At 56.2% G+C, this 17,159-nt stretch overlaps 1 protein-coding gene and 1 long non-coding RNA gene across 7 annotated transcripts; one reads left to right on the top strand and one right to left on the bottom strand.

Annotated features, from left to right (window-relative positions):
• Positions 1–7: 7 nt before the first annotated feature.
• On the top strand, positions 8–3,729 carry LOC309611704. Of its 2 annotated transcripts, XR_014234686.1 has the most exons (4): positions 8–530; positions 1,100–2,315; positions 2,966–3,049; positions 3,299–3,729. It is a non-coding gene; the product is annotated as an uncharacterized lncRNA (long non-coding RNA). The 2 variants fall into 2 exon arrangements; XR_014234687.1 differs by having other exon boundaries at positions 8–2,315.
• Positions 3,255–15,312, bottom strand: OSR1 (odd-skipped related transcription factor 1). 5 transcript variants are annotated; one of them, XM_082356461.1, is made up of 6 exons: positions 14,705–15,312; positions 10,624–10,747; positions 10,171–10,404; positions 9,695–9,828; positions 4,949–5,648; positions 3,255–4,199 (listed from the first exon to the last, which is right to left on the bottom strand). In XM_082356461.1, exons 5-6 carry the CDS (start codon positions 5,614–5,616, stop codon positions 4,064–4,066), a joined length of 804 nt encoding a protein of 267 aa, XP_082212587.1. In that variant the 5' UTR covers positions 5,617–5,648; positions 9,695–9,828; positions 10,171–10,404; positions 10,624–10,747; positions 14,705–15,312; the 3' UTR covers positions 3,255–4,063. The 5 variants fall into 5 exon arrangements, with proteins under 5 accessions (XP_082212587.1, XP_082212584.1, XP_082212586.1 ...); XM_082356458.1 differs by lacking the exon at positions 9,695–9,828 and having other exon boundaries at positions 14,705–15,308; XM_082356460.1 differs by lacking the exons at positions 9,695–9,828; positions 10,624–10,747 and having other exon boundaries at positions 14,705–15,308.
• Positions 15,313–17,159: the final 1,847 nt, after the last annotated feature.

Below are 17,159 nucleotides of genomic sequence, written 5' to 3'. Positions count from 1 at the left end.
AGGGCAGGGAGGCTGTTCTATAAACCACCAGATCCCGGAGGCGGAAGCTGCTGGGCACCCTCCTTCACTAAGGGCACCTGCCAAAGCTTCGGTTCTGCGGATTCTGTCGGTGGGGAGGAACCGATTCTTGGCGCACCTGTGGGCAGGATTTGAGGGGCGGGACCGGGAAATGGGGGAGCAATAGTGTCACTGCTCCAGGCGTGGCCCATTTGTGACGTCATGGAAGTACGTAAATGAGATACCGATGCAGACGTCGCGGATCCCTTGCGCCCTTGCCAGAGGCCTGTGTGACATCACTGTGTCACCGGGAGGATCCCCTGACGTCACGGTGTCATAATGTTCTGGGAGGTGGGATGGGACGCCTTTGAGCCGGTTCTACGGACGCCAAGGTTCCAGGGGAGGGGGTGGGGATGATATCACAGGTCCCACGTTCTTGCAGATGAGGTGCCGTCCAGGAGCCCTAGACCATCTTACTGCGTTTCTCCCTCCCCCCAGGACCCTATACTAGCCCTGAATCCCGAGACAAGGAGGTAAGCGGGAAAAAGGCCCTTCGTGCGCCCCAAACCCCTAGCTACATTCCGGAAGGAGGGGGTGGAACCTGAACTCTTCCTCTAGGAAGAAGCCCCTGCGGGCTGTTCTTTCCCCCAGGGCGCTCCTGTTCTCCTCCCAGAGCTAGCGCTAGGAAGCTCCAGGCTGCGCCGAGGGTCTCTCGCGCCTTCTACCCGCCCAGCAGAGAAGTCCAGCCGGGTAGCTGCCCCACCTCCTGCGCTAGAGACGAATCGCAGGCCTAGCAACTTTGGGAAGGGCCCCAGCCGAACTCTCATCTCCTTCCCTCCCGAAAACTGGCCTGAGCCACGCTGGGCACGTGAGGCCAAAGGAAACTTAATGTCTGAAAACCGGGGGTGGGGGGTGGTTCAGAATCTTCCAGAGGTGTAGCAGGAAAAAATTGGCCACCTGTAGAGTGGACAGGCAAGAAAACCCACCCAGCATTTCTGACCGTCTCGTTGCCTTTTCATGCGACCCACAGAGTAGGATCAGGGAATTGTAGTCTGTGTGGGGTCTGGTGGTCCGCGACCCAGGCTTGCCCTTCCATTTGCAGTCGCTGTTACTGCACCGTCTATGAAATCACTGCCATGAGGATAGACTGCAGCCAGCTACGCCGATAAGTGGCTTCTGCATCCACCAAGATGATAGAGGCATTGAGAACAGGCTGGAGGTCTCTGGGCAGCACCCTGTCCCACTCCCACCCCATCCCCCAAACCTCTGCGCTTAGGAATTCATTCTTCCAAGGACGCACACTTGGTACTGAAAGTCTCTCCGTGGCAGGGCCTGGGGTTGGAGGGGCGGGGATTCATGGTATCAGAGGAGGGTGGGCCAGAAAGGAAAACCCTCCTTGGCAAACCTCCCCATTTCACAGTCTTTACTAAGTCCTTGAGTTGGGGCAGAGGTTCTTTGTGTCCTGGGGAGGTGGGAGGTGGTGCAATGTGAGGGACGGGGCAGCAGCAGTCAATCCCTGAGAAAAATGGACTCCCAAAAAGAGTAAAGGAACCGAGTGAGGCACTCTCTCAGGTCCTCAGAGGTGATCAAAGCTCTCGGTAGTGGAGCGTGTGTGTGTGTACCCACGCCCTGTCCTCATCTTGGAACAATCACTTAAACGGGCGAGTAAAGGAACAGATGTGGCTTCTCCCCTGGGGCGCTAACACAAGTCGCGGCGAAGCGCGACCCATACCACAGCCTGCGCTGCCTGGGCCCAAGCCGTCGAAGCCCAAAACCCACTGACTAACCCTCCCTCCAGATGTCCAGAGGTCACAGTTCTCTGGGATACGGGCTCCGCTCTCTCCTGGGGCGAGTCCTTTTGGACCCGAGGGGTAAGAAGGCTTGGGCTCTTGCTTGACTAGCGGAGATCCCATAGGCCGGTCCAGAACCGGCAGCGCCCCGCCCCTCGTTCTCAGTGGGTCCTGGGACCAGTCAAGAAGGTTTGGAGGGCAAGACCAGATGCAGACAGGACCTGCGGCGGAAGTTACTCGGGGTTGCGGACGGGACACAGCGAGGTGCCCCGATTCCTGGGCCGCCCCTCCAGGCCTGTCCAGCAGGGGGCAGCGTGGCTCCGAATGCTGAGGGCAGGACTCGTCCACGCCGTCCCGGCCAAGGCCACAGAGATAAGCTGGGTTCCCGCACCGCCGAGTTCAAGCCCGCCGAGGGCGGGGAGGCATTCCCAGAAGAGGTGAGGATGGCGCAGCGAAAGGCTAGAGCGTTTTAACTCCTGCAGCCCCGGCACACTTTTTCAGACCGAGGATTTGTGGTCCCTCTTGCAGGTAAGCTCGGCCCAGCTGTCTCCGCGGTCGCTGAGCGCCGGGCACAGAAGCCCGAGAGGCTGCGCTCGGCTCGGGAAGGGCCGCGGGCGCCACCGCCTGAGCCGCCGCGCGGTCAGGATGCTGGAGCTGGGGGAGCCCCGCCCCGCCCCAAGCTGGAGAGCCCCCTGCGGCCTGGCCTCTAATTGTGGGAAAACTAGGCGCCCCAGGGAAGGTTCAATTTGTGGAGGGCGGACTCAGATTTCTCCTCCGAAACTCCCCGGGCCTCCCAGGGCGCCCGCCCCCGCCATTCCTGACAAGGCTTTAAAACGGCAGGAATCTTTGCGGGCGTGGAGCCGGGATCCGGGCAGGGGACAGGCCCCAGCCAGAGAATTGTGTCAGGGGGCTCCTAACGGAGGGAGGGATGTAGTTTTGGGGCTTTGGGGAGGCAGCGGTGATTATGTATTTGTAGCCGCGTATTGGGGCCCGGGGGACGGTACTGGTCTGAGGCAGCCCGTGAGGGCGCTTCCTTCCCTCCCCAGTGCAGCAGCAAGAGACCAGGAGGGAGGCTTTTCGTTGGGGAGGTGGGTGACGTTCTCTTCCCTTGGTGGACCCTAAGCGACCCCGACACCCGGAGATGTTGGGATTTCTCACGGCCGATGTATTGGCCGCAGGCTCGGCTTCTTTGTAAACTCGGAGCCCCTTCGGAGATGAGGACTGGGGAGACTGAGACTCTAAGACCAAAGTGGAGGAAAAAAGTAAGAAAATAAATCTGGGCGGGGTCCGAGGTTGACCAACACCGGGAGAGAGGAGGGCTGCTCCACCCATCCCAGACCGCTGACGCTAATTAGGGGAAAGTTGCTGAAGTGGGGCAGGTCGGCTTGGGCAGCGAAACCCCGCTCCTCTCAAAGAAAGGAGCCGCCCAGTTCTCTGCGTTTGGGAGGGAAATTACCCATCCTGCAATGCCTGTAAAATAACCGTTTATTTAATATTTTTAAAAACTCCAGTGATAAATGTCCGTTACCGATGGTCAGCATAAAGTGCCAATCGCAATACATCGTCCTGCTCCTGGCCTTCTCGCTCGCGGTGATGGGGCAGCGGAGCAGGGGAGCCGGAGGCCGGGTCCCCTCCAGCCCCAGGGCCCGAGGCCCTCGCCCCGCCGTCGGAGTCCGGGAGCCCACCGCCCGCTGCGCGGCAGGAGCTGGGAGGGGCGCTCCCCGGCCCCGCGATCCTGGGGCCCGGCGGCTGAAGCAGATACAGGGATTACACTTTTGCAGGCTCCCAGGGTTGGGGTTGGAGGCGGGAGGAGGGGTTGGAGGCTGCGAGAGAGCACAGAACTTCTTTTCCTCTCCCCTCTCTCTCCGCAGTCAGAGTTACAAGCTTATATGGTCAAAGAAAAAAAAAAAAAAAAAAAGAATAAAGAAAACGTATAAAATAACAATAGAAAAAGTAATACTTCTGGGAGAGGCGCCGCTGCGGCTCCGCGAAGCTTTCGTTCTTTTTTTTTTAATGCAGTTTCCCTTCCGCCACGTGAGTACCTCCTTTTGGCCAAGAGTTTAGCCGCGTCCTGGGGGAGCCGCCCGGGCGGCCGGGGTCACGGCCCGGGGCGGGGCTCTGGAGTTCCGCGTGCGCCCGGGCCCCGGGGGACGCGTTTGGGATGGGGGAAGGTCCCGGGAGGCCCTCCCGCTGCCCGCCAGAGTCGCCTTCGGCTTCTGGTCCCTCTGGAGGAGGGGGCGGCGTGACCCAGGGTCCGGGTGCCCCGGAGGCTCTATTTAGCATTTGATCTTGGAGGTTTTGAGCTCCTTCACCTGTGAGTGTAGCGTCTTGTGGACAGCGAGAGTCCTGGACTGGCAGAATCCTTTCCCGCACTCTTGACACTTGAAAGGCTTCTCTTTGGAGTGAATATATCTGAGGGCAAAAACAGACCGAGAATTAATCCTTGCAAAATGACGCAATGTTATAAATATTATAAAGAGTTATCCAAGGTCCCCTCCCACGGCAATGAGGAGCTTGCCCTCAGAAGAAAGGAGGTTTGGGGGTACCTAGTGTGGGGCAGGGCAGTGCCGAGTTTGGGGATGGAGTTAGGGAGGTGAAGGAGACACCTCCGTCTGAGCCGTGCACAGGCCCAGCTAGGCCGACCCCTGCCTTCCCGACCAGGGGCCGGCATGGCCTCCTTATAAGGCCTGAGTCAACACCGAAGGTGAGCGAGGGGACCTGGGTGGGACAATTTGCTGGAGCTGTGCTGTCGCAAACGGTAATCACCAGCCACATGTGGTTATTAAAATTCAAATTAGGTAAAGCTGAAAAGTTAGTTTCTCAGCTACACTAGTTGCCATTTCAAGTGCTTGATTGTCATTTGTGCCACGTATCACTTTTCATCATCGCAGGAACTTCTATTGCACAGCGCTGCAGACGGAGGAAGCTGTGCGTGCCTGTCAGGAGCTTGGGTCCTATTCCTCGCATGTTCTCTCCACGCATGCTCCAGGAACCCATCCCTGAGCTTTGTTGGTTTCCTTCCCGATTTGGGGGAATCCCAGAAACTTAGGCGGCTTGGAGTTGGTAGGGGGTGGGTCTCGTGAAACTCGGCATTAGGGAGGAGGCTGGTGAGGACAGAAGCAGACAGCCAGCTCTCTTCTGGGCCACCCGCAGTACCGCACCTGTGGTCTCGTAGGTGGTCTTGCCTCCGGAAGGCTTTGTGGCAGATGTCGCAGGTGTAGGGCCGCTCGTCCGTGTGCGTCCGCTCATGGATGAGGAGGTTGTAGGACTTAGTGAAGTGGCGGCCACAGAATTTGCAGACGAACTCCTTCTTGGTTTTGGAAGGCAGGCGTCCCCTTGTGGGCTTCTTTTCTGGGGACAGCTTGGTCACATCCAGGAGGGCGCCCAGCCCACCGGCGGGGGACCCGGGACCCTCTCCCCGGCCCAGCTTGGACGGATCTTCTTGCGTGGCCGCCAAGGCCAGGTTGGCAAAATCAAAGCGCGGCTTGGTCTTGAGCACCGCGGGGCCGCTGCCTCCAGCGGTGATCTCGGGCTTGGGCTGGATGACGTGAGGGAACCAGGGGAAGGCGGGCAGCTGGAAGCGCGCGTCCACCAGGCTGGACACGGCGCCGGGCACTTTGGAGAAAGAGGACCGCGGCAAGTGCATCGCGGGGTAGCCCAGCGTCCACTGGTGCAGGTGCACGGCGTGCAGCGCGCTGAAGCCATACAGATGGGGCAGGTGGTCCGAGGGCAGCGCGGGCAGGCCGTTCACTGCCTGAAGAAAGGAGTAGTTGGTGAGCTGCAGAGACGGGTGGATGGGCACCGGTGCTGGCAAGGTTTTGCTGCCCATGGCTGTAGTTGCAGTATGTTCTCAATCTCAATCTGCAAGGAAAAGAAGAGGGGAGGGGAGAGGAACAGACAAGTTCAGGGTAAGTGCACCCTCCTTCTGAGTTCCAGCCCAGCCACACCTTCTCTGTCCCCCAGAGCCAGAGCTGGGAACCTAAAAGACCCCACCCATGGAGCTCACTGCCCTCACTGAGAAGACAGGAACCCTCAAAATTGCAGGACTCCTTCCCAATGGCCTCCAGCCAGAGACACACAACTTGATACAGAAACCAAACTAAATCCTATGCAATGCGACCAACTTAAAATGAGTCTACAGTGTACGCGACACTGAGAAAGGCATAAGCACAGGGAAACTGTCGTGTAAAGACTTACATCCAGGCAAGCCTGAGTCAACAGAGAATTACACTCTCCTGTAAAGATAACAGAAACTTGGAAGCACACTTACACATTCATGTGCAGATAAACAAATACAGAAATGCACACTGACAGATAAACACAGACTCACACATTCTGAAGCAGAGTTGACAACAAGGTGCAAAGATAAACTGCGACAAGCGATATTGTGCTACTAAACAAAATGCAGGGAGGAGCGCTCGCGCGCACACACACGGGATCACACCACACCTACAGAGCTCCACAGACAGACAGCACACATACAAACGCCCACAAATGTGCACATCTCCCAGCTCCTGTGCATTAAGCTCTACTAGCTGATCGTCAATTTGGCTTCTAGAAGCCATGTCATCTTTCTCCTTACAACTCTCAACATTAACCTCAAATTTGCTTTTCTGTATCACTATTAACGAGCCCTTCTGACACCACCCTCTCTGCAGCTCCTTGCGGACTGACTCCCTTCCATAGCCCTTGGGGATCACCTTTGTTTCAGCAAGGACGCTAACAGCCACATTTATTTACTACTCACTCAAACATCTGCGGTCATGTACAAGGGGGCTTCAGTGCCCTCCCTACCCCATAGGAAAGGGGGGCAGGGTCTTGGGGCTCTCAGGATGTTTGTGCGTGTGGTGAACACCCCCTCCCCGGCAGGTGGGTTTGCCTATGAGCAAGAGCATTGAGGCTGGGCCTCAGCTGCTGTGGGCTACGCACCCTCCAAATGCAAGGCCAGGGAGCTTGAGCAAAGCCAGAGCGGAGTCATGCTGATGTGACAAGCAGTCTCCTGGCCTTCTTGACTCTTGGTCAGGGTCCCTAGCCTCCGTGGACAGGTCTAGACTCGGCAGACAGACCTTTTATGTCTGTGCCTCCCAGACACTCCTAACTCGAGTCTGTCCAGTGGAAGCAAAAACGGGGGGAAAGAAAGGTGAAATTACACAGAAGACCCTGGGAGGCTCAAGTGCCGAACTCCATCTCAAGAAGTCACTGGGGAGCAGGGTGCTTGGGACTCACTTCTCCTTGCCTGTCTCAATCCCCTGCCTCCCACTTCTCCCTTTACTCCTTATTTCCCCTCTCCTCTTCCTCAGATCTTTCTTCCAACCTGCAGCAGGTCCCCATCCCTGCGCTTCCCAGGCCCCTGCTCTGTTCCCTCCTTCACAGCACACAGACACCACCCAGACAGCTTCTGAAGCCTAGCTTACCCTCAGCCCAGGCCCCTCGGGCTCAGGCTGCCTTTCACTACAGGGAAGCTTTTAATGTGAGGGCAGTGCCATGCTGTTCCCAGGAGGACTGAGGACAATACTGACCTAGAAGCCCTTCCCCCTGGAAGCTGTTGGGAAGGTCACTCTCGGTGTGGTGGGCCCTAAGGAAAGAGGCTCTGCTGGGGGTGGAGGGAGCAAAACACCGAGAGCCGGCAGAGATGTCCTCCCGCGCAGGTTAAATCGAATGAAAACCAAGTCGGACCGCAGCAATTAATTCGGCCTGGGGCTCAGGGAGGCACAAATCTGGGTGGGAGCGCGGAGCGAGGACCCCGGCGGCGGAGCCGTGGCCTCCGCAGCAGTGTTCTCCGTTGCGTCGATCACGGGTCGCGCCAGGGACAACCCGAGACCCTCCTACAGCGTTGAGACACGGCGAAGCAAAATACGAATTGGGCCAGAGAGAAAGCTGGAGCCTGTTTGGGTTGGGAAGGGGGAGGGGGGAGAAAGAGGAGACGACTCGCCGACTTCAAAGGTCTGCCCAGAGTTAGGCGAGATGAGCGCTCTTTGATTTGCTGTCACCTCTCCTTCCCCTCCATGCGCTGGAAATCAGATCCTTATCTCTGGTTCCCCGGGGCCCGCGGGGCGCCGCCGGGGCCTCCGCTTGCTCCCCTAGTGCTCGGCCTATCCCCGGCGATGGCGACAGAGCGCTGGGCTGCACGCGAGCCCGGACCGGCTCCGTGCAGGGTCGGGGATCCCACCAATCCCTCGTGTACCAACCTGGCCTTTCCTCGCCCACCCCCAGAAGCAGAGACCTTGGGCTCGGTACGGGGAGCGGGCGCCTGCAGCCGACACTGCTCTTGGGAGCCAGCCTTAACGGGCTATCTGCCCAATCTTGTTTCCCCCAACACTCAATTTCTTTTCCTCAGTGGCGCAGCCAGTTTATTTTCTGCCACATTCCGAGGGCAGGGCTCCCCAGGCCCTCGTCAACGATTTTCCCGGGGACGAAATTCGTTCGAAACGTGGCTCTCCACACTAGTAGTCCCAAGAATGGGCCGAATTCACTATCCGGTTTCAGGCAGTCAGCTAAGAGAAAAACGCAGTCGCACACTCGCCCGTCCCGCCAGAGAGGATGAGCAAACGCCCGACCCCGCTGGCTCCCGTTGCCCTGACACCGGAACCCCAGCGTGAACGCTTTAGATCTTTAAAAGCGAGAGGAAACACCTCTCCCCAGGCCCCAGGCCAGGCATCCACTCGGCGAGGAGCCAGGACCTCGGGACCTGGAAGGTGCGGGTAAGGGTGCTGACCACGCGCATCAAACGCCTTTCGCGCTTCCCAGCCCGGATCCCCGCGCTGTGCAGACACTGTTTCCCTCGTGCGGTAGAGCGCCAGTGCCGGGTCTGCAGCCAACCCTATGCTGGGCATTAATGAAGTGTGCAGAGTCTATTAAAGTAGTTTATTCGGGGCTAATTGAGCGTGAGCGAGTTAACTGCTTGCATTAATGAGGACAGAGCGAGCTCCATGAGCCTGCGCCTGGAGGAGTCTAGCATCAGCCCCAGAAAATCATCCTTGACACAGAATCCCCATCACGTGTGGTGACCGGCGTCCGGACCCCTGGCGAAAGGACTGACCAGCACGGGACACTTCTGTTTAATTCTCCCAACGAACGAGATCTAACGAACCCTTCGGCTACGCGGCCCTCACCCCTGCATTTAAACGCCTGCTGCGTCCTCAGCGATCTGCTCCCCAGTCTTATTGAAATCGTAGTTACTTCTTGGAGCCTCGGATAGAACATCTACCCACTGGTCGCCCTCCATCCGTTCCCCCCGCCCCCAGCGTCCTTGCCAGCCCCTCTCTTCTCTAGGAGGCCATGAACCTGAGAGATTAACTAGCCTTGCACGTGGTTTCTGTTCCCAAGAGCCAGCGCGCAGCTCTTAAACCCCGGTGACATTTACCAAATTGTGGCAACAAAGAAACCCTCGCAGCTACGCTATACTCCCAGAGCCTACCCCGCTACGGGCCGAGCTGCTGAAAGACGACTGGATGTGGGTTTTCATTCCTCTTATCAGAGAAATTTTCGGGGAGAAATTAGCTCAGCAGGCAGTCCGTCACATCTTTCCCTCTCTCCTCCGGCTCCCACCTTCTCTCCTGAAGGGAGACAGGCACGGGAGCAAACGAATCCTTCCCTTCCAAGCCCGAAGCTGAGGACACCCGCGGCTCCACAGTGTTTCCGCTACTGCGGCGTGCGGGTCTCTGATCGGGAAGTAGTGTTCGCGCCCCCTGCGTGCTCCCCTGCACCGGGACAGTCGCGGGTTACGCTCCAGGCCTTGACCACACAGAGCAATCATCGGATAGAGAACACCCCGAAGGCAGAGCTCAAGTGCGAGGCGGCGTCAGGCACGCGGCCCTGCGCTCTCGGGTCGGGCCGGCCTCGTACCTGAGAGCAACTCGGCTGAAAGACAAACGCTCACGAAAGCGCGACCCGGCGGGGGCATGCACCTGTCCCTGGCGCGGGCGGCTGCGCCTGTAGCCATCCATCCACTCCCTCTTCCTTCTTCGTCATTTAAGGTAGGTCAGGTTGGGCTAGGCGCGCGTCTCGGGAAAGTCTGTGCCCGCTGAAGTTGCTTCGGTTTCTTAGAGGGGGGGCCACAGGCTGACTTCCGAAGTCCGCGGGCACCTCGCCTGGGATTCCGCGAAGCCCGGCCGCGCTGGGGGCAGTAGTGGGGACCCGCCCCCTCATTCCCCCGGGGTCAGAGGCCGAGGACCCCTCACGCGAAGCCCCTGAGCCAGCACCCACAACCGCCCAGGGCTGCAGCTGCTCTCGCTTTCACAATGGTCCTGTAGCCTTCTTTGGCGAGAGGAGCTTCTTTCTGGGACATAGAGAGAGAGGAGACACCCGCCGATCGGTGACAGGGGACCCGGGAGTCCTGCCCGCATTCCCCTCGCCGAGCCCGGGCGCCCGGGGTTGCAGTTACCTTATTCTTCGGCGGTCCCGGCGCTGCGCGCGTCTCTGGGGCTCCCGCTGCGGGGGACCCGGGAAGCCAGAGGCGCTAGATTCCACAGCGTCCTGGCCCCTCTCCGGCTGCCGGGACTCCGAGCGCCCGACACGCGGGAGCGCTCAGCGGCCCCGGACTCCTGTCTGCCCAGGGATGGTGAACTTCTCGCGGGGCTCCTACGTTGGGTCTGAACCCGGTGCGGCTGAGAACGTACTGGGGAGAGACCGAGCTCCGACTCACTCACCCCTTAGCACCGAGCCGCCTACTTATTTTAATCCACCACCCTCCCTCCTCCCTCCCTCCCTCCCTCCCCCCTCCTCCTCCCCCTCTCCCCCTCCCTCCTCCCCTTGCCTCAGGATTCCTCCCCTCCCTCCCCTGCCCCCCAACCATCCTGCCCTGCGCATGCGCCCTGAGAGAGAAAGTTTTGCTGACCCGGGCAGCCGACTGTGGCAGCGGCGCTCGCTTGGCCCCGGCCTCCCGGGAGCTGCGTCCCCTGTTCTTCAGTCCTGTGCGACCCTTTCTGCGTTGTTAGGCCCACGAGGGCCCCCCAGGCGCGCTAGAGGAAAAACAACCTCTAGCAGATGAAACCGGGCTGAAACCGCGCATTTCGCAGTCCCCTGCCCTGGAGCCTAGGACACAGCCTGTGCAAGGTCGGGGTAGGCGGGGGCGGCGCGTCGGGATCCTGACGCCTTAGTTTGGGCTCCAGCGCACCTTGGCCCCTGCTGACTAGCCTCTTCTCCCAGAATCCCTTCTGGCTTGGAGCATCTCCTGGACATCCGAGAGTGCTCAGCGCCAGGGCGGTAACCCAGACCCCAATGCCTATGGGTGACCCCAAACCCTGTGTTACGGAGTTCGCTAGAAAGATTAGAGGCGGAGGATGGGGCAAGAAGTCAAGAAAGTTATTTCCCTAGGACCCGAAACCTTCTGGGCTTCACACCCTCTAATCACGTATTCATTTATTTTAGGAGGATGGATGAGAGTTCGGAGGATAAGCTGCACAGGCACGCGATTCAAGCTGAAAAGTTCTTCAGCTCCAGGACCTTTGAGTCCAAGGGATTGGTTCAGGTGGAGTTTGTGATCTCAGTGAGGGTCAGGGTTCTGGCTGCAAGAAATTCTGTCTTCACTGCTTATGCTTTAAAAAGGAGAGTACTTGTACCTTCTTCACTGCCTGGCTCTAAGAGCTGACCTCCAGCTGACCCCAGCCCAGATCCCTCCCCGCCATCTCTCTGGAACAGCCAGCCCTGGGTCCGGAGGAGGGGCTGGTTTCTGGGGCTTGGGTGAGTTCAGATTCACACCACTGCACTCCTGGGGTTTGCCCCAAGACTGCTGCTGAATGACCCCTCTGAGGTCTGGAGACTGGATCCTGGCCTCAGTGGGTCTCTGGTATATTGGTATTGTGTCTCTGGAAGAAGCTGCCACTTTGTCCAGATTCAGTCTGCAAGTCTGAGCTGACTTTTTTTTTAAAAAAAAAAAGGCTCTTGGTTCCCTGACCTAGGAAAACGGTAGTGGAAATGCCCCCCAAAAAGGAATAATTGGAGGACACCCTGGTCTTACCCCCAGGCCTTTAGAACAGAACCTGGCCTCCAGCCCCTAGGTAACTTTGTCTTGGGCAGGGAGGAGGAAAAAGCGGTGCAGTCTTTGCCCCAGGGGACTGCATTCACCCCCTGCAGGTTAGTGCTAGAGTAAGGGGTCCATGGAAGTTTGTCTGTGCAGCTGGAATCCTCGCAACTTCCAGCATGGAGCGACATTCTGGCCCTTGGGGGGCCCCCTGGGAGGCCCCTTGGGAACAGAAGGAGCTGAGATCACTCCCTCCCCTGAGATTCCAAGGCAGCAAGTGCCAAGAGCAAGGAAGGCTGGGAGGGCAAGTCCAGCAGGGCATTCCTGGACTGTACCGGCTTCCACCTTGGGCCAGGGAATCTGTGTGCACAAGGCTCAGGCTCTCCTAGGAGACCAAGCTCGGCACCTTTTATCACCAGCAGTGAAAGAAACCGCAGAGGCCTCCACAGTGGGCCATCTGGCTGTCCAGACCACTTAGGAAATGTCCCCTAGGAAGAGGACATTCAGGTAGGATGGAGCCTCCGGGGGTGTACATCTCTTGCTCAGAACGCCACCCAGTGTAACGGTGCTGCCTCCATCTTTCACTTGCCTTTTTCTCCTGAATCAGGGCCCCTGGCCAACCTGCCTCAAAGACTTCTAGAAAATCTCCAGGTAGTAGGATCCCTAGAGAGCTCTTGAAGAAAGTTTTTAGGGATCCTAAAGAAAGGGCCATGCAACCCGGTTGTTTAATGCTGCTTTTGCCAGGTTATCTGGAAAATTGACCCCCACTCAGGTCAAATCCTGTAACTTAGCTGGTGTGGGGCAAGATGGGGCTGCAAGGCCGGAGCTGGTCCCTCCTGGCCCAGCATCTCAGGCTTTGCCTCTCCAGCTGCCTCCTCTGGAGCTGGTCTGCAAGGTAGGACAGGACAAGGCAAGAGAGATGTGCAGGACACTGGCATTGCCCAGCCTCGGACCTGTTTCAGACACCTGGCTTCAATGCCATTCTTTCTAGGTCTTGGACAATGAACACCCCCAGAAAGCTGGAATAATGAAATTCAAGATTGGCTAGCTGCCATAGAGTCCTCCATCTCAATCCTAGCACCCAAGGGGATGACCCCCAAACCCTGGCCTCAGTCTCCAGTGGAGACCAACCAGATCCTAGTTCCCTCTGGACCCACCGCAGGAAGAAATCCTGGAAGCTAAGAACCCCTCGGCTTCTCTGTGCAACGGGAACAAAGGGGGGCTCCCCCCCCAATTTAAGAGAAATTGATCGGACTAAACTAGGTCTAGGTCGCCACGCTGTGCCTGGACTGCAGCTTGGATAGATTGAGCAGAGCAGGACTCAGGACACGTAAGGGCTACCAAGTTACTTTACAGCGAAGGCAAATTCGTTTAAACCTTGCAAGGACATCATGGTTCAAATATGGTCAATGGCCTCGCTATAGGGGACCCAACCACCCTATGGCCCCAGAGCTCAGTGAAGGTGGAGAAACTCCTGTCTGGACGCCCATGCCATTCCTGGGCGTCCCGCACACTCCGCCCCCGTGGATGCAGCGTCTGCTCGCTTAGAGCCCGCAGGCACCAGCCAGGGACCAGACCCCGCGCAAACTCCGCCGCTGCTCCTCTGCTTCGCCCACCCACCGCCCGCCCGGCGCAACCGCGGGCGCCCGAGTCTGGGACGGAGCAGTCTCTCGGGGAAATGGTCCCACAGTAGCGACCAGGCCTCCAAGTCCGGGTTACTCCCCGCCAGTGCCGGTGGGGTCCAGCAGGAAGCGATACCCAAGCCAGCCCGTGGCGCCGGGTCGTGGACCGCCCTGAGCTCAGTCCCGCAGAGAGCCCCCGCCCGCCGCCGCCTTTCCTGGGCACGATGGGGTGGTGACAGCCTCTGCTGGTCTCCCCACCCCATCTCCAGACCCTCTCCGGACCCCTGCTCACTCGGAAGGAATAGTGCCCCAGCCTGCCTTCGGAGTGAAAATTGAGCAGCTTCCAGAAAATTAACTAGAACGTGGCTTACTTTGCTTTGGGGGGTTTGGGATAAAAAATGAACCCCACCTCTCCTCACTTCCCAACCACACAAAAGTGACCTCGTTTTTTTAGAAAATGAAATTTACTTAGTACTAGGTGAGCTTTTTCTTCCAACGCAAGCTTTCCTGTAACTACTTTGTGGACAATTGGGGGTCTGCTCATTTGACCCCCCTTTAAGCATGTACAGAGCTTTCAAATAACCGGGAGATTTAGGTATCCCTCTGTAATCATTTAGATGATGGATTGTAATGGCTCAATAGTTCCTCTGGAACCATTACGATCAATCAGGTCAAAATCCAGCTTTGGGGAAAAGTTTTTAAGCACGGGAGGTAGGCAACACGACATCCACACACACTTGCGCAGATAACAGGCTCTGATAAGGTACAAGCAACGCCAGGGTCTTAGGAGAATAGATCACAGGTGAACCCAAGAGCCGGTGTTTATTGTGACAGCGACAGGCAAGTTACAGTAGCAAAACTGAAAGGGAAACTGAACTGTTTTTCCAGGCAGTTCCCGTTTCCTAAGTGCTTTACGAGCACATAAGTATCTTGTAACTATTTGTCACCTTAATAAATAAAACAATTCATGCATGCATATATCTATCCTTGGTTTATGAGATGTATGAAGCACAAATATCATGTGGAATTGCATGAACTCTGGGCATACTAGCACCGGTAAAACGGAACGAAAATCACGCCTTAAATTGTGAAGATAAAATGTAAAATGTGCGCAGAAATTGTGGGGAGTTTTTACTTTTTGTACAACTATGAGTTGTCAAAATTATTTTCGACGGATCTACGTTCTAAGATTACTGAATTTTCCTTTTATTCAAAGGTGGAAATAAATGTATTAGAAACGACGCAGTGTCTAATCAAACTGTGGATGATGAAAAAAAAAAGTTATTTTAACTGAATCGCGTATAGTCAGGGGGAAGCCCTGCGGACAGAATTACCTTACTACACCCGCGGCGCTACGTCGTTGACGGGCTACACAGGCGGCGGTCGGCGCTGGAGGAATGAGCGTTGGCGGTAATTAACTTCCAGACACTGGAGGGTTATTATCTGCATAGCGATTTCCGGCGAGGGAACTCGGAGCAAGTCTGGCTGCGATGTTTTATCGACGTACTTGGAGACGCAATCCTAAAGAAAACACGCCACCTGCTGGTGAGCAAGTGACATCTCCCGGTGCCCCTTCCTCGAAAAGTCTCACATCCAGTTGTCTCCGGGGAGGGTTTTTTTTTTTTTTTTTTTCCTTTAAATGTTCTTTTCTGAGTCACGAAATTCGCCTTTACTCATGTAAAACTACACACTGCCCTTCCAAAGAACAAACACGGATTCTGTTTTCCCTGCTCCAGATTTGTGAGGGTAGTTTTGGTTTGGTTTTGTTTTTAAGAATCCGAAATCCTTGGCAACTTTCTACCACCATTAGTTTCTGGTCCTGGGAAAAACGATGAACCAGGATCTACTGTGAAAGTTTTCTGCACTCTCCGAGCTGGGTTAGCGCTACCTCCTAGGTGGCTCCTTGGAGATGCGGAGGCTCTGGCTCTCGCGTCCACTTCCTCCCTCCCTCCCTCCCTAGCTTGGAGGAGCATCTGGACCCGGGCCCCTCCCAGGATTCCCAGTCCGGCTTTCTGAAGAACCAAAGGAATGGAGAGGGAGAGCCTGCTTCTTCGAATCGGATTCCCTGAAACACGCCATGCCTCCTCCTACCCTCACCTTCCTCCCAGGCAGGCCACTGGATTCCAGGCCCTTTGCTGCTCCCTTTCCTTCCTGGAATTCCCTACAGGATATTTTAGCTGGACCCTCTCTACTCCTTGGCATCAAAGCTGCAACTTAAAAAAGAAAAAAAAAAGTTGTTTTAAATTTTATTGAGATGTAATTGACATATAACATCGTGTAAGTTTAAGGTGTACAACCACTTGGTTTGATACATTTATATATTGCAATATAATTTCTTTTTTTGTGGTGAGAACAATTATCATCTACTTTCTTAGCAACTTTGAAGTTTATAATACAGTATTGTTGACTATAATCACTATGGTGTGCATCCAGAACTTACCTACTAGTTGCACGTTTGTACCCTCACCATCTCCACAATTCCCCCAATCCCCAGCGCCCAGCCCCTGGTAACTACCATTCTACTTTCCGTTTTACAAGTTCAGCAAAGCTGCGTCTTTGATGCTCTCTTTTCCTTGTTACCAACGCTCCGGCTTTCGGGATAGAGACCGGAAGGGAGAAGTCCTAAATATGTACCTGTTACCATGCTCTTTGGTCTGTCTTTTGCATACAGAAGAAAACAGGGTGTAGGAGATCCTTGGGGGCTTCGGCTGTGCTGCTCTCACAGGCCTCTATCCAACTTCCTTACAAAACTCCTTGCAGGCACCCTGGGAAGTTTAGAGCTGAAATTGCACAATTTCTAATAAGGAAGAAAACAGAGGCTGAAATTGCTTTCCAAGACCAATTATTCCAAGACTCTTACAGCACTCTTTGGAGCAAAGGCTTGAGATCATGTGCAGGGAAAACAAGCTAGGGACCAAGGGGAACACAGGCTCCCTGCCCCTGCTCCAGGCTGTCAGAGGAGGGCTCTGCTTCCTGCCACCCATCACTCTCTGCTCCAGTAAGAGGTAGGGTTTCCCAGTTCCTTATTCTGCGCTTGCAATGAGGAGTGGAAAGGGAAGGGACCTGACTTAGACATTCCAAAGAACTACTAAGGCCACCAAAGCTCCCTATGTGATGTGAAGCCCTGGGGTGCCTCCCCCATGCATGAATAACGATACTGACCAGATGGAAGGGGATGGGGTCTTCTGCCTCTTTCGTGTTTATGATTGGGGTCTTCCTGCATTCAGACTGTCACACTGAAGAAGTCCTAGGTCCCCAAAGTGGTGGCCCAACTGGGAGAGAAGCAACCACCCGTGGAACTTGGAAGGCATCGAGATGCAGCTCTAAGGGTGGTGTCCCTCCAGCAGGTGTGACTGCGACCCAAGCACTGGCTTTGAGGAGGTGTGGGGTGGGCTGAGAGATTGGAATTGAGGATGCCCCATAATATTTGCCCCTTGGGAAAATCCAGAGTAACCAGCAAGCTAGGAGAGGACCAACCCCTCTGCTAGAAGAACCTTCGTTTCTCTGATTTCTATGAAGTTCGGCTCGGGAGGAGAAGGAGTGGTATTCGTGGATCTGAGCCATGTCATAGTATAGCTGAACATCTGCACAGAGCAGGAAACCACACTCCCTATTTCAGCCACCATCAAGGGCCAGGTGCCCTTCCTCCCTGGTCTCAGCTGGCACTTAAAATGCCAGCTCTCACCATAGCTCCCTTATTCCCAGGTGACTCCAGGCAAATCCATTTGCTGGTCATGTCTCCAATCCCCTACATGAGAACCTTTCCTCTGAAGAGAAAAGCATTTGCTG

This window comes from Balaenoptera borealis (genome assembly GCF_965194805.1).
Source record: "Balaenoptera borealis genome assembly, chromosome: 15".
NCBI classification, from domain to species: Eukaryota; Metazoa; Chordata; class Mammalia; order Artiodactyla; family Balaenopteridae; genus Balaenoptera; species Balaenoptera borealis.
The sequence above is the reverse complement of the archived record's forward strand: the minus strand, read 5'-3'. Positions and strand labels throughout refer to the sequence as shown.